Source organism: Apus apus, chromosome 11 (genome assembly GCF_020740795.1).
Source record: "Apus apus isolate bApuApu2 chromosome 11, bApuApu2.pri.cur, whole genome shotgun sequence".
Taxonomy (NCBI): Eukaryota; Metazoa; Chordata; class Aves; order Apodiformes; family Apodidae; genus Apus; species Apus apus.
Genome location: NC_067292.1, coordinates 19,652,948 through 19,664,138, shown reverse-complemented (window position 1 = coordinate 19,664,138; position 11,191 = coordinate 19,652,948). Strand labels below are relative to the sequence as shown.

At 63.7% G+C, this 11,191-nt stretch overlaps 2 protein-coding genes and 1 long non-coding RNA gene across 3 annotated transcripts; 1 reads left to right on the top strand and 2 right to left on the bottom strand.

Moving 5' to 3' along the window:
* Positions 1–134: 134 nt before the first annotated feature.
* Positions 135–956, top strand: EXOSC6 (exosome component 6). The gene has a single exon (XM_051629395.1). The coding sequence runs from the start codon at positions 135–137 to the stop codon at positions 954–956; it is 822 nt and encodes a 273-aa protein (XP_051485355.1).
* Positions 957–993: 37 nt separating this feature from the next.
* LOC127389163 (uncharacterized) lies at positions 994–1,550 on the bottom strand. Its single transcript, XR_007890563.1, has 4 exons — positions 1,511–1,550; positions 1,361–1,474; positions 1,247–1,321; positions 994–1,090 (listed from the first exon to the last, which is right to left on the bottom strand). It is a non-coding gene; the product is annotated as an uncharacterized LOC127389163 (long non-coding RNA).
* Positions 1,551–2,778: 1,228 nt separating this feature from the next.
* On the bottom strand, positions 2,779–11,033 carry LOC127389151 (RNA-binding Raly-like protein). Its single transcript, XM_051629412.1, is given in 8 exon segments — positions 2,779–3,485; positions 4,197–4,342; positions 4,814–4,927; positions 5,408–5,573; positions 5,575–5,596; positions 5,767–5,817; positions 8,513–8,588; positions 10,979–11,033. Coding segments are annotated over 8 exon segments (651 nt in total). The 5' UTR covers positions 11,016–11,033; the 3' UTR covers positions 2,779–3,446.
* Positions 11,034–11,191: the final 158 nt, after the last annotated feature.

The following is an 11,191-nucleotide window of genomic DNA, read 5'->3' as shown; positions in this document are numbered from 1 at the left end:
CCTGCCCCTGCTCCTCCTCCTGCCCTTCCTCCTGCTCCTCCTCCTGCCCCTGCTCCTCCTCCTGCCCCTGCCCGCTCCTGCTCTTCCTCCTGCTCTTCCTCCTGCTCCTCCTCCCGCCGCCCCCGCTCCCCACCATGCCTCTGGATCACCGCCGCCTGTGCGGCCCGGAGGAATCGCAGCCGCCGGAGGTTTGGGCAGCGGCCGCGGGGCTCCCGGAGGAGCAGGAGGAGGAGCAGGAGGGTGCGGGGCCGCGGGACCCCTGCGCGCTGCGGCCGCTGTTCGCGCGGGCCGGGCTGCTGAGCCAGGCGGAGGGCTCGGCCTACGTGGAGCTGAGCGGCGGCACCAAAGTGCTGTGCGCGGCTTGGGGCCCGCGGGAGGCGGCCGAGCCCGCCCCGGGAGGGGCCGGGCAGCTGCTCTGCGAGTTCCGCCGGGCTCCTTTCGCCGGGCGCGGGGCGCGGGGCCGGCCGGGCTCGGCGGCGGCGCGGGAGGCGGAGCGGGAGGCGGCGGCGGCGCTGCGGGAGGCGCTGGAGCCGGCGGTGCGGCTGGCGCGGTACCCGCGGGCGCGGCTGGCGGTCAGCGCGCTGCTGCTGCAGGACGGCGGCTCGGCGCTGGCGGCCGCGCTCAGCGCGGCGGGGCTGGCCCTGGCGGACGCGGGGGTGGAGATGTACGACCTGCCGGTGGGTTGCGGGCTGTGCCGCGGGCCCGCGCAGCCCTGGCTGCTGCAGCCCGGCGAGCCCGAGGAGAGGCGGGCCGCGGCCAGGCTGACCCTGGCGCTGCTGCCCGCACTCAACCAGGTGTCGGCCGTGCTGGGCGCCGGGCAGGGCGGCGAGCCCGAGGACTGGGCGCAGGCGCTGCGGCTCGGCCTGGATGGCTGTCACCGCCTCTACCCCGTGCTGCGGCAGAGCCTGCTCCGGGCCGCCCGCCGCCGGCACTGCGCGGCTGCCGGCACCGCCTGAGCCCGGCCGGGCTGCCCGGGGTGCTGCTGGAGAGCCCGGCAGCCTTCCCGATCCACCTGCTGCTGCTGGAGAGCCCTGCAGCCTTCCCGATCCACCTGCTGCTGCCCGTGATCCCTGGAGCCTCCCTGATCCACCTCCTGTTGCCAGCAATCCCTGGAGCTTCCCTGATCCACCTCCTGCTGCCCATGATCCTTGGAGCCTCCCTGATCCACCTCCTGCTGCCCATGATCCTTGGAGCTTCCCTGATCCACCTCCTGCTGCCCATGATCCCTGGAGCCTCCCTGATCCACCTCCTGCCAGCAATCCCTGAAGCCTCCCTGATCCACCTCCTGCTGCCCATGATCCTTGGAGCCTTCCCGATCCACCTGCTGCTGCCCGTGATCCCTGGAGCCTCCCTGATCCACCTCCTGCTGCCAGCAATCCCTGGAGCCTCCCTGATCCACCTCCTGCCCACAATCCCTGGAGCCTCCTTGATCCACCTCCTGCTGCCCGTGATCCTTGGAGCCTTCCTGATCCATCTCCTGCCAGCAATCCCTGGAGCCTCCCTGATCCACCTCCTGCTGCCAGCAATCCCTGGAGCTTCCCTGATCCACACCTCACTCTGCTGGAGACCCCCCTGGACCTGCCCAAGCAGCTGAAGGGCTGAAGAAACCCACCTGAGGACACTGACTCCTGCCTGTCCCCCAGCACCAGAGAGCAGCCTCCACCCTGCCTGAGCGCCCTGGAGCCTGCCCCAGCCAGCCCTCCTGCTGCTGGAAATCCTCCAGATTTCCCCCACAGAGCTGGAGGCCCAAGAAACCTGCCCAAGGACAGCGGATCCTGCCTCCCCCTCACCACTGGATAGCAACTCCCACCCTGCCTGAGCACCCCGGAGCCTGCCTGAGGAGCCCCCATCTCTCAGGACACCCCCCCCTGAGCGGGGTCTGAGCAGCTTTGCATGCTGCTGGAGCCCCCCCAAACAGCCTCAGTCCTCTGCTGCAGCTGCCAGACCCTGCCTGTGACCTCCCTCCAAGCAGCTGCCTGCCCTGGGGGACCCCCCACCCCACCCCAGGGTGTCCCTGACATCAGAGACCCTCCCACCAAGCTGCCCACCCAGGCAGCAGCAGGCAGGAACCGTGTCGTGGCACAGACTGCACATCCCTTGGGCCTCCTGCTTCAGGGGGACAGAGGTGGATTTTGTTGGGTTTTTTTGTTTTTTAGTAATAAATTAGTTGTTTGTTTTTTTTTTTCTGGTGAGTCTTCTGCCTGTGTGGCTCTTCTGGGGCCCCCACCAGCTGTGGGCAGAGGAAGGATGCTCTCGTGGTGATGGGCTGCCAGGGGTCACCTCCTTCTGCTTCTGCTGTCTTTCCTCAAGGTGTGTGGAGGGATCCAGGGTCTGGTTCTTCCTGGGGGTGAAGAGGACCCGGTCCTGTCTGCCCAGCTGCACCACGCCAGGCTGGGAGGGAATATTCTGGGTGAAAACAAGCAATGAATGTTCCCACAGGACAGAGCTGTGCTCCTCCTGCCTCTGGGTTGAGTTGTGGGGAAGGTGACATCCTAGAAAAGCCAGGCAAGCAGACAGATGTGGGTACAAAGATTCCAGAGTGTGTTTTCAGACGGTTAAAAACGGCACCAGAGTCAGATAACCAGAAAAAAGAAATACAAATTCTTTTTCTTTCCAACACAAGAACACTTTTTTTTTTTTTTACCAGAGAAAATTAGAACTACAGAACAAGTTCCTACCAGTGAGAGAAGGACGACCTAGAAATGAAGGACACTGAGATGCTGGGGAGCACGAGGGGGGCTGTGACAGCCCTGGGTGCAGAGCAGGAGCCCTGCTGCCCTGCTGCCCACAGAGCCTGGAACAGCCTGTGGCAAACCAGTAAGGAAAACCCCTCTGTGAGCAGGGGCAACTGGGAGCAGCTGGGTTTGCGTGGCCCTGCAGCCAGGGTTGGAGCTGGGCTCAGCACCACCCCTCCATCCCAAAATCCCATGGAAGCTCCTCAGAGCTGCCTCGGGGTGGTCTCTTTTTTTTTTCCCATGGCATCGTGGTGGGATATGAGCAGCTCCAAAAAGCCTTCCTGGGCTCTACCCACACCAGCTGAACCAGTTCCCAGGGGGATCTGGAGCAGGGAGGCAGCGGGTGGGCTCACACTGTGGGAGAAGTTGGGGTGCAACCTGTGCCACAGGGGCTGGGAGCTCTGGGGTGCTTTCTCCATGGGGGGGGATCCTTGCACCCAAGGCAGGCAGGATTTGGGATGCTCCTTCAGGATACGTTAAGGTTCTTTTTGCTCCTCCCTGGCCACGTCTGCTTATCCCTAGGTCTGAAAACAGGAGGGAAGAAGAAAACAAGAGCACTGGGAACACCAAGATTCTCTCGCTGGGGTGGGCCAGGGGATGGTCCTGCCCAGAGTGGGCACCTCTCCCTGTGCCTGGCCCGGGCTGGGAGCCTCCAGAGAAACAGGAACACAAGATGGGAAGGGGAGGGGAGGCCACAGCATCCCAGTCCAGCTACTGGCTCCCCTCGGGGTCCGACATGTGGTTTTTCACCTGCAAGGAGAAGGGCACAGTGTGGCTGTTCCTGGCAGCAGGGGTGGGCCTGGCACCCTGCCCAGGGGTCCTGCACCCAGCTGGGGGGTGGGAGCAGCAGATTTCCAGCCACCAGGATGGTGAAGGGTCTGGATGGGATGACTTTGATGAGGTAAGGTCACTGGGATTGTTCAGCTTGGAGAAGAGGCTGAGGGGTGACCTGGCTGCAGTCTGTGGCTTCCTCAGGAGGGGAAGAGATGGGGCAGGTCCTGATCACTCCTGGGACCAGTGACAGGAGTGGGGGGAATGGCAGGAAGCTGGTTCAGGACAGGTTTAGGTTGGGTATCAGGAAAAGGTTTTTCTACCAGAGGGTGGTTGAGCACTGGAACCAGCTCCCCGGGGCAGGGGTCACAGCACCAGGCCTGCCTGAGTTCCAGAAGCGTTTGGATGATGCTCTCAGGCCCATGGGGTGATTCTTGGGGTGCCCTACACAGGGGCAGGAGTTGGACTCAGTGATCCTGATGGGTCCCTTCCAGCTCAGCGTGTTCTATGATTCTCTATCTACTCCAGGGGGCTCGTGCAGCCTGTGGAGGAACGTGTTCCCGGGGACTGTGCTGCCGGGGCAGCCCTGACGCACAGGAGGGACCCTGAGGGAGCTTCCCTGCTCCAGGGATCCTGCAAGAGGGAATGTCAGGAGAGCAGAGAGTCCTGCAGAGGGTCTGGCTCTCTTACCATCTCCTCCGTGTCCGTGCTCTCCTCGGCGCTGTCACTGTGCCCGTCGCCTCCCGCCCCCTCCTTCCCCCGGGGCTCCCGTGACCCCTCTGGGGATGGTGACTCTGGCCCCTGCTCTGCCCTCTTCTTCTCGCTCTCCTTGGACCCTGCAAGGATGGAAACAGCAGAATTTGATGGTACCCGTGCTGACGTCAGCCCTGTCCTCACAGGGTCCCCTCGTCCCGAGTGCCAGCCCGGGAAAGGGGGATGTGGGAAATTTGTCCTGATGGAGCAAGTTTGGCCTCTTCTCACAGGCTGCCCAGCAGTCTTCTCTCAAGGAACAAGTGACAGGACAAGGGGAAATGGCCTCAAGTTGTCCAGGGGAGGTTTAGGTTGGATCTTAGGAGCAATTTCTTCCCCCAAAGGGCTGTCAGGCCCTGGCCCAGGCTGCCCAGGGCAGGGGTGGAGTCCCCATCCCTGGAGGGGTTCCCAAGCCCTGGAGATGTGGAGCTGAGGGACATGGGGCAGTGGTGGCCTTGGCAGGCTGGGGGAAGGGTTGGACTTGATCTTAAAGGGCTTTTCAGAGCAGAACCGTGGGGTCTCTGGCACGTTGGCAGGTGCAGGGTCTGCCCCCTCACCCGTGAGCCGCTCCCTCCGCTGGTCCATGCGGTCCAGGCTCTCCAGCAGACTGTCCACCTGAGCCTTGATCTGGCTCAGCTCTCCCTTGATGGAGTGCAGCTCCTCGGCCCTCACTGCGGGGAGAGGACTCGTTAGCACCCCCTGCCACGGGGACACACCGGCCCGGGGAGCTACCTCCAGAGCATCCTCCCCTCCAGAGCATCCTCCCCTCCAGAGCATCCTCCTCTCCAGAGCATCCTCCCCTCCAGAGCATCTTCCCCTCCAGAGCATCCTCCCCTCTAGAGCATCCTCCCCTCCAGAGCATCCTCCTGTCCAGAGCATCCTCCTCTCCAGAGCATCTTCCCCTCCAGAGCATCCTCCCCTCCAGAGCATCCTCCTCTCCAGAGCATCCTCCCCTCCAGAGCATCCTCCTGTCCAGAGCATCCTCCCCTCCAGAGCATCCTCCCCTCCAGAGCATCCTCCTGTCCAGAGCATCCTCGGGGAACGGGGGACACCAGCACGGGCCAGGCTGTCCCCCTGGTGGGGCTGGGGGCTCGTGGCACCGACACTAACACACCCAGACCTGAGGGCTGAGCCTCTTCCTTCATACTCACGCTTCGTCCGTCCTGCCGCGGAGCTGCTGCTGCTGCTCCTGGTCCCGGACTGGGGAGGGATGAGGCTGGTTTTGCCTCCTCCTCCTGCTCCTCCTCCTCCTGCTCCTCCTCCTCCTCCCCCGTGAGTCCTTCTGGCCTTGACGGGGATGCGGTTGATGAGGGGGGGGGATCTTCTGGTACTCGTACACCCTGCCCAGGGCACAAGAACCGGGGTGGTGTGAGCGCGACCTGGGAGGTGCCAAAGCAGCCGGGAGAGGGTCCCCCTGTGGTGAAGGGACCCCCAAGGTGGGCATTGCCACCTCACTGTCCCCTCCAGCAGAGGGGTGCTCAGCCCACCCATCTCCCGGGATGCTGCTCACCGGTAGGGGAAGTCGTCCCTGTAGAGATCATAGTCCAGCTGGCAGGAGCTGCTGCAGGGGCAGAGAGGAGAAGAGGGCAGAGGGTCAGTGTGGTCTGGGTGGGAAGGGACCTTCACAAGCCCAGTCCCACCTCCTGCAGTGAGGGTGTCTTGTGGAGAAGAAGTGCCAGGGAGACCTTAGAGCACCTTCCAGGGCCTGAAGGGGCTCCAGGAAAGCTGGGGAGGGGCTTGGGACAAGGGCAGGGAGGGAGAGGACAAGGGGGAAGGGATCAAAACTGGAAGAGGGAGATTGAGGTGAGACATGAGGAGGAAACTCTTTGGTGTGAGGGTGGTGAGACCCTGGCCCAGGTTGCCCAGGGAAGCTGTGGCTGCCCCATCCCTGGCAGTGTTGAAGGGCAGGTTGGATGGGGCTTGGAGCAGCCTGGGCTGGTGGGAGGTGTCCCTGCCCATGCAGGGGTTGGATCTAGATGAGCTTTAAGGTCCCTTCCAACCCAAACCAGTCTGGGATTCTGTAATCTTCAACCAGAGCAGGTTGCTCAGAGCCCCATCCAACCTGACCTGGAATGTTTCCAGGGATGGGGCAACTCCCACCTCTCTGGGCAGCCTAGGCCAGGGTCTCACCACCCTCAGCTTAAACAATTTCTTCCTTCTCTCTAGTCTGACTCTCCCCTCTTTCCGTTTCCAACCATCACCCCGTGTCCTGGTGCTACAGGCCCTGCTAAAAGTCTGTCCCCATCTTTCTTATTGGCCCCCTTCAAGTCTTGGAAGGTCCCAAGAAGGTCTCCCTGGAGCCTTCTCTTCTCCAGGCTGAACACCCCAACTCTCCCAGCCTGGCTCCAGAGCAGAGCTGCTCCAGCCCTCCCATCATCTCCGGGGCCTCCTCCGGCCTCTCTCCAACAGCCCCACGTCCTTCTTGTGCTGGGGACCCCAGAACTGGCCCCAGCCCTGCAGGGGGGTCTCACCAGGGAGGGGCCTGTCCCCCTCTGCTCTGGTGAGAGAGGGGCTCCAGCACATGCTGCCAGCTCCTGGCAAGCTTCTCCTCACCCAACACCCCCTGGTCCTTCTCCTCAGGGCTGCTCTCCATCCCACCCTCCCCGGGCTGAGCAGCTCCCCTCTCCCAGCCTGTCCTCACAGGAGGGGGTGGGAAGGGGACGGAGGGAGCCCCTGGGGTAGCAGGGGCAGGAGTTGGGCTCAGGAAGCCGGGATTTCAGCACCCTGCTGTTCCCTGTCATGGTCCCTGGCTCCGGATTCCGGAGGGATCCGTCGGCGGATCCGCGACGGGGCGGGCAGGGACCTGCCCCTCATAAATCCTGTGCCGCGGGGCAGGAGCAGGGGGAGGAGGAGGAAGAGGAGGAGGAAGAGGAGGAGGAAAGATTCGGAAGCTCATTTTGCTGCTTCAGCTCTTGAGGAATCAGGGAGCGCGGGATCAAAGCCCAGCCCGAGGGCAGCCGAGGTGCTGGGAGCGGGGCTGGGAGCAGGGAACTGTCCCCAGCTGTGCTGCTGGGAATGGGGGGGCCAGGACAGGGTTCCCCGGGGCTCCGTGTGCTCCTGTGGATGAGCCCGTCACCGTGGAACTGATGCTGGAGCTGGGGGAGAGCTGAAGCTCTGCTGGGGGGGCTGACAGGCAACCTAGGCTGCCCTGCCTGGGGCTCCCAAGCCTGAGCCTGGCTTGCCCACCCCGGGAGGCAGCTTGGAGCCCAGCAAGGGGCAAAAGCCCCGGGGTGTCAGGACCCTTCTTTGCACCTGGGGAGGTTCTGGGAGCTTTCAGAGCAGCCTCTCTGCCTCCCAGGTTTCCGTGGCTGTGTGTCCTTCCCATCCTGCCCTGTCACCCGGGGAGCAAAGTCACAACCTGCCGTGGGGAAGAGGGCAACGGGTGGTTGGAGGTGGGTCCCAACTCACCCACAGGGCAGGGGGAAGGTGCCAGCTCCCATGGCTGCTGCTACCTGCAGCCACCACCCAGAGGGACAGGGATGGCACAGGCCACCTTCAGCCCCTCCACAGGAGACCTGCTCTTGGGGCCTGGCACCCAGCTAAGGACACAGCAAAGGTTTTCCTGGCTCAGCTCTTCACTTGGAGCATCCCTTGGGAAGGGCACTGCCATGCTGCAGGCCCGAGGGGCTGGCAGTCCCAGCCCTGGCAGCCCTGCATCCTTCCAGCTCCATGGCAACGGGCAGAGCAATTAGTTCAATCAGGGCGTTCGCAATAAAGCTCGGAGGAGGCAGATGGAGCCCAGCTCCAGTCCCCTCTTTGCCACACACCTGCCCAGCCAAAAGCACGTGGGGGTGGAGACCTGTGCTCCTGCCACCATGGGTGCCACCATCGCCATCATCTCTTGCCATCAGCAGGACCACCAGCACCACCCCCCCCCCCCCCCCCCCGGTGCCTCCAGAGGGGTCTGTCCCCAGGGAACAGCACTTCGAGGCCACAACTGCAACCAACATCAACCACGGGGCTCTCTGCTTCTCCTGGAGCCTTTGGATGGGGAAGGTGGCATCTCCACACCCCACCAGCACAATCCAGCTGGGACCAGTGAGGGCTCCAGCTGCCACTGGTGTGTCGGGGTGGTGCTCCGAGAGCCCCACAGGGATGGGGCAGGATCATCCCACCTCCACCACAGCAGGATTGTCCAAGGGGTGGAGAAGAAATGGAGGGCAGGGGGAGGAAGAGGAGCCAGGCGTGGGACAGTCCCCAGCTCTAAGTGTCCCCCCCAGCCCAGCACAGCCCCCACCCCCCGTGCTGGCACTCACTGGTACAGGCTGCTGTGCTGCCTCTTCTGGCCCAGCCTGGCCCGGCTGGGCTTGGGTTCCCGGGCCATGTCCAAGTCTGAGGGGAGAGAGAAGAGGGGAATGGGTGCTGGGGAGGAAAGTGGGTGCCACGCTGTCCCACACGGACACTTCTCCAGCACCAGCTTCCTGGGGGGGGTCCCCACCACACTCCTCCCCTGGCTGGAGGTTGTCCTGCCCCACAGCATCCACAGGAGGAGTCCAGGCTGGCAGCTCTCTCTAGATTTAAGCTTTTGGAGAAGCCCAGGGTCGTGCCAGGACATGGGGCAGCTCTGGCTGTTCCTGCAGCAGCCCCTTCCCCTGGGTGCCAGGTCCCCAGGAGCCCACAGGCTCCAGGAGGGTGGCAGAAAACACCTCTGACAACGAGGGGGGACATTTCCCAGCACTGCAGTGAATTTGTCTCTTCTCTGGAGACTTTCAAGGCCCACCTGGATGTGCTTCTGTGTGACCTGCCCCAGGTGATCTTGCTCTGGCAGGAGGGCTGGACTTGATGCTCTCCAGAGGTCCGTTCCAACCTCCATCATTCTATGATTCTATCACCCCTGCCAGGTGGTTGGGCCATTTCTTGGAGACCCCCAGGCCAGAGGGACACTGGTGAGTGCTGCCCACCACGGATGGGTGCTGGGGATGGGGGTACCCTGCACCCAACCCCTTCGTGCTCCTGAAGGCTTCCGAGACCCATGCAATGCAGAGCTGCAGGTGGAGATGCCTCCAGATGCTCCGTGATGCCACATCCCACCTCTCTGGTGATGCTCTTCACCCCTCTTGAGGATTTCACAGCCAACATCCATATAAAAGCTGCCTTGAATCTGTTTTTACAGAATCCCAGACTGGTTTGAGTTGGAAAGGACCTTAAAGATCATCTAGATCCAACCCCTGCATGGGCAGGGACACCTCCCACCAGCCCAGGCTGCTCCAAGCCCCATCCAACCTGCCCTTCAACACTGCCAGGGATGGGGCAGCCACAGCTTCCCTGGGCAACCTGGGCCAGGCTCTCACCACCCTCACACCAAAGAATTTCCTCCTCATGTTTCACCTCAATCTCCCTCTTCCAGTTTTAATCCTTTCCCCCTCATCCCATCCCTCCCTGTACCAGTTCCCATTTAAGAGCCACCTCCATATATTCAACCGTGTAACCCTGGGGGGCTCCAAAGCTTCTCTGGCCCCTGGGGTAGGAGGTGGTGGGTGAGATGTTGAGGTCCCCTCTTGCACACCCCCCCTTGGCCATGGTAAGATTGACCAGCTGTTCCACAGGTGACACTGGGGATGTCACTGTACCAGGGAACCCTGAGATGACCCTTCATGAGTCCTCTGGGAACACACCAGCTCATCAGAGAGGTCTGGACCTCCCCAGGAGTGTGGGCACTGGCCGCGGGTCCCCTTGAACCCCAGATCTGCTGGAGGAAGGTTCCCCCATCCCTGCAGAGGAGAGGGCTTCAGAGCAAGGTCCGAGCAGAAGGAAAATGACTTTTCTTTGCTCTCCAGGCTGTCACCTTGTGTGACAAAGTCCACGGGCTGGCTCTGACCTCGAGGTGCACTGGGCAAGGTGCTCCAGTCACCCCATGTGCCCTGGGGAGAGCTGGCACCCACCTTCTGAGCCCATCCTTGACATCCCTCTCTCCAGCCACCTCTGTGCCACTCACAGAGCCACCTGCTCCCCTCCCTGCCTGCAGGATGGAGCCCTCAGCGCCCCAGCAGGGAGCCCAGCCCCAGCCAGGCACCCTCACTGGCTGCTGGCACCCAGGGGACCGTCCTGCTGGGGCAGGGGACACGGGCCAGCACGGCTCCATCAGCCCTGTGCCCCTGGGCTCCCTCCCAGTACTGGGAGGACATCCCTGTCCTGGGGGTGTCATGGTATGGGGGGGGCTTCCCAGTACTGGGAGGACATGCTGGTCCTCGGGGAAATGGTGTGAGGGGCTTCCCAGCACTGGGAGGACATCCCTGTCCTGGGGGTGTCATGGTATGGGGGGGCTTCCCAGTACTGGGAGGACATCCCTGTCCTGGGGGTGTCATGGTATGGGGGGCTTCCCAGTACTGGGAGGACATGCTGGTCCTCGGGGAAATGGTGTGAGGGGCTTCCCAGCACTGGGAGAACATCCCTGTCCTGGGGACACGGTGTGGGGGGCATCCTGGTACTGTAATGACACCCCTGTCCTGGAGGGGGGGGGGCCGGTAGGACGATGTGGGGAGGACCAGGCATCCCAGTAGCGGGAGGACATCCCGGGAGGACTGGTACGGGGCGGGGGGGAGGCTCGGTACCGGGGGGGGCGACCCTGCCGGGAGGGGACACCGGCCGTGCCCCCCCCCCCAGCAGGGCTGACGGTGCCCGGTGCGGGAGCATCTGCCGGGAGGGGCTGTGTGGGCACAGAGCCGATCCCGGGGGGGGGGGTCGGGGAGGGGTTGAGGGCCGATCCGGGGGGGGGTACTCACATCTCCAGCCCGTGTCCCCGCTGCCGAAGAGCGTCATCCCCGCAGCCCCGGCCCCGCAGCCGCCACCGGCTCCTACCACCGCGGGTGGGGAGGGGGGGGACGGCGGGCTGCACCACCGCGGCACGGGGGGGACACAGCGGGGGACACAGCGGGGGACACAGCGGGGGACACCAGGGGACACCCCGCCCGGCCCGGCCCTGCCCGCAGCGCTGG

Bases quoted from the DNA above. Each gene is read 5' to 3' on its own strand.
- EXOSC6 (XM_051629395.1), top strand. From the start codon at position 135: ATGCCTCTGGATCACCGCCGCCTGTGCGGCCCGGAGGAATCGCAGCCG.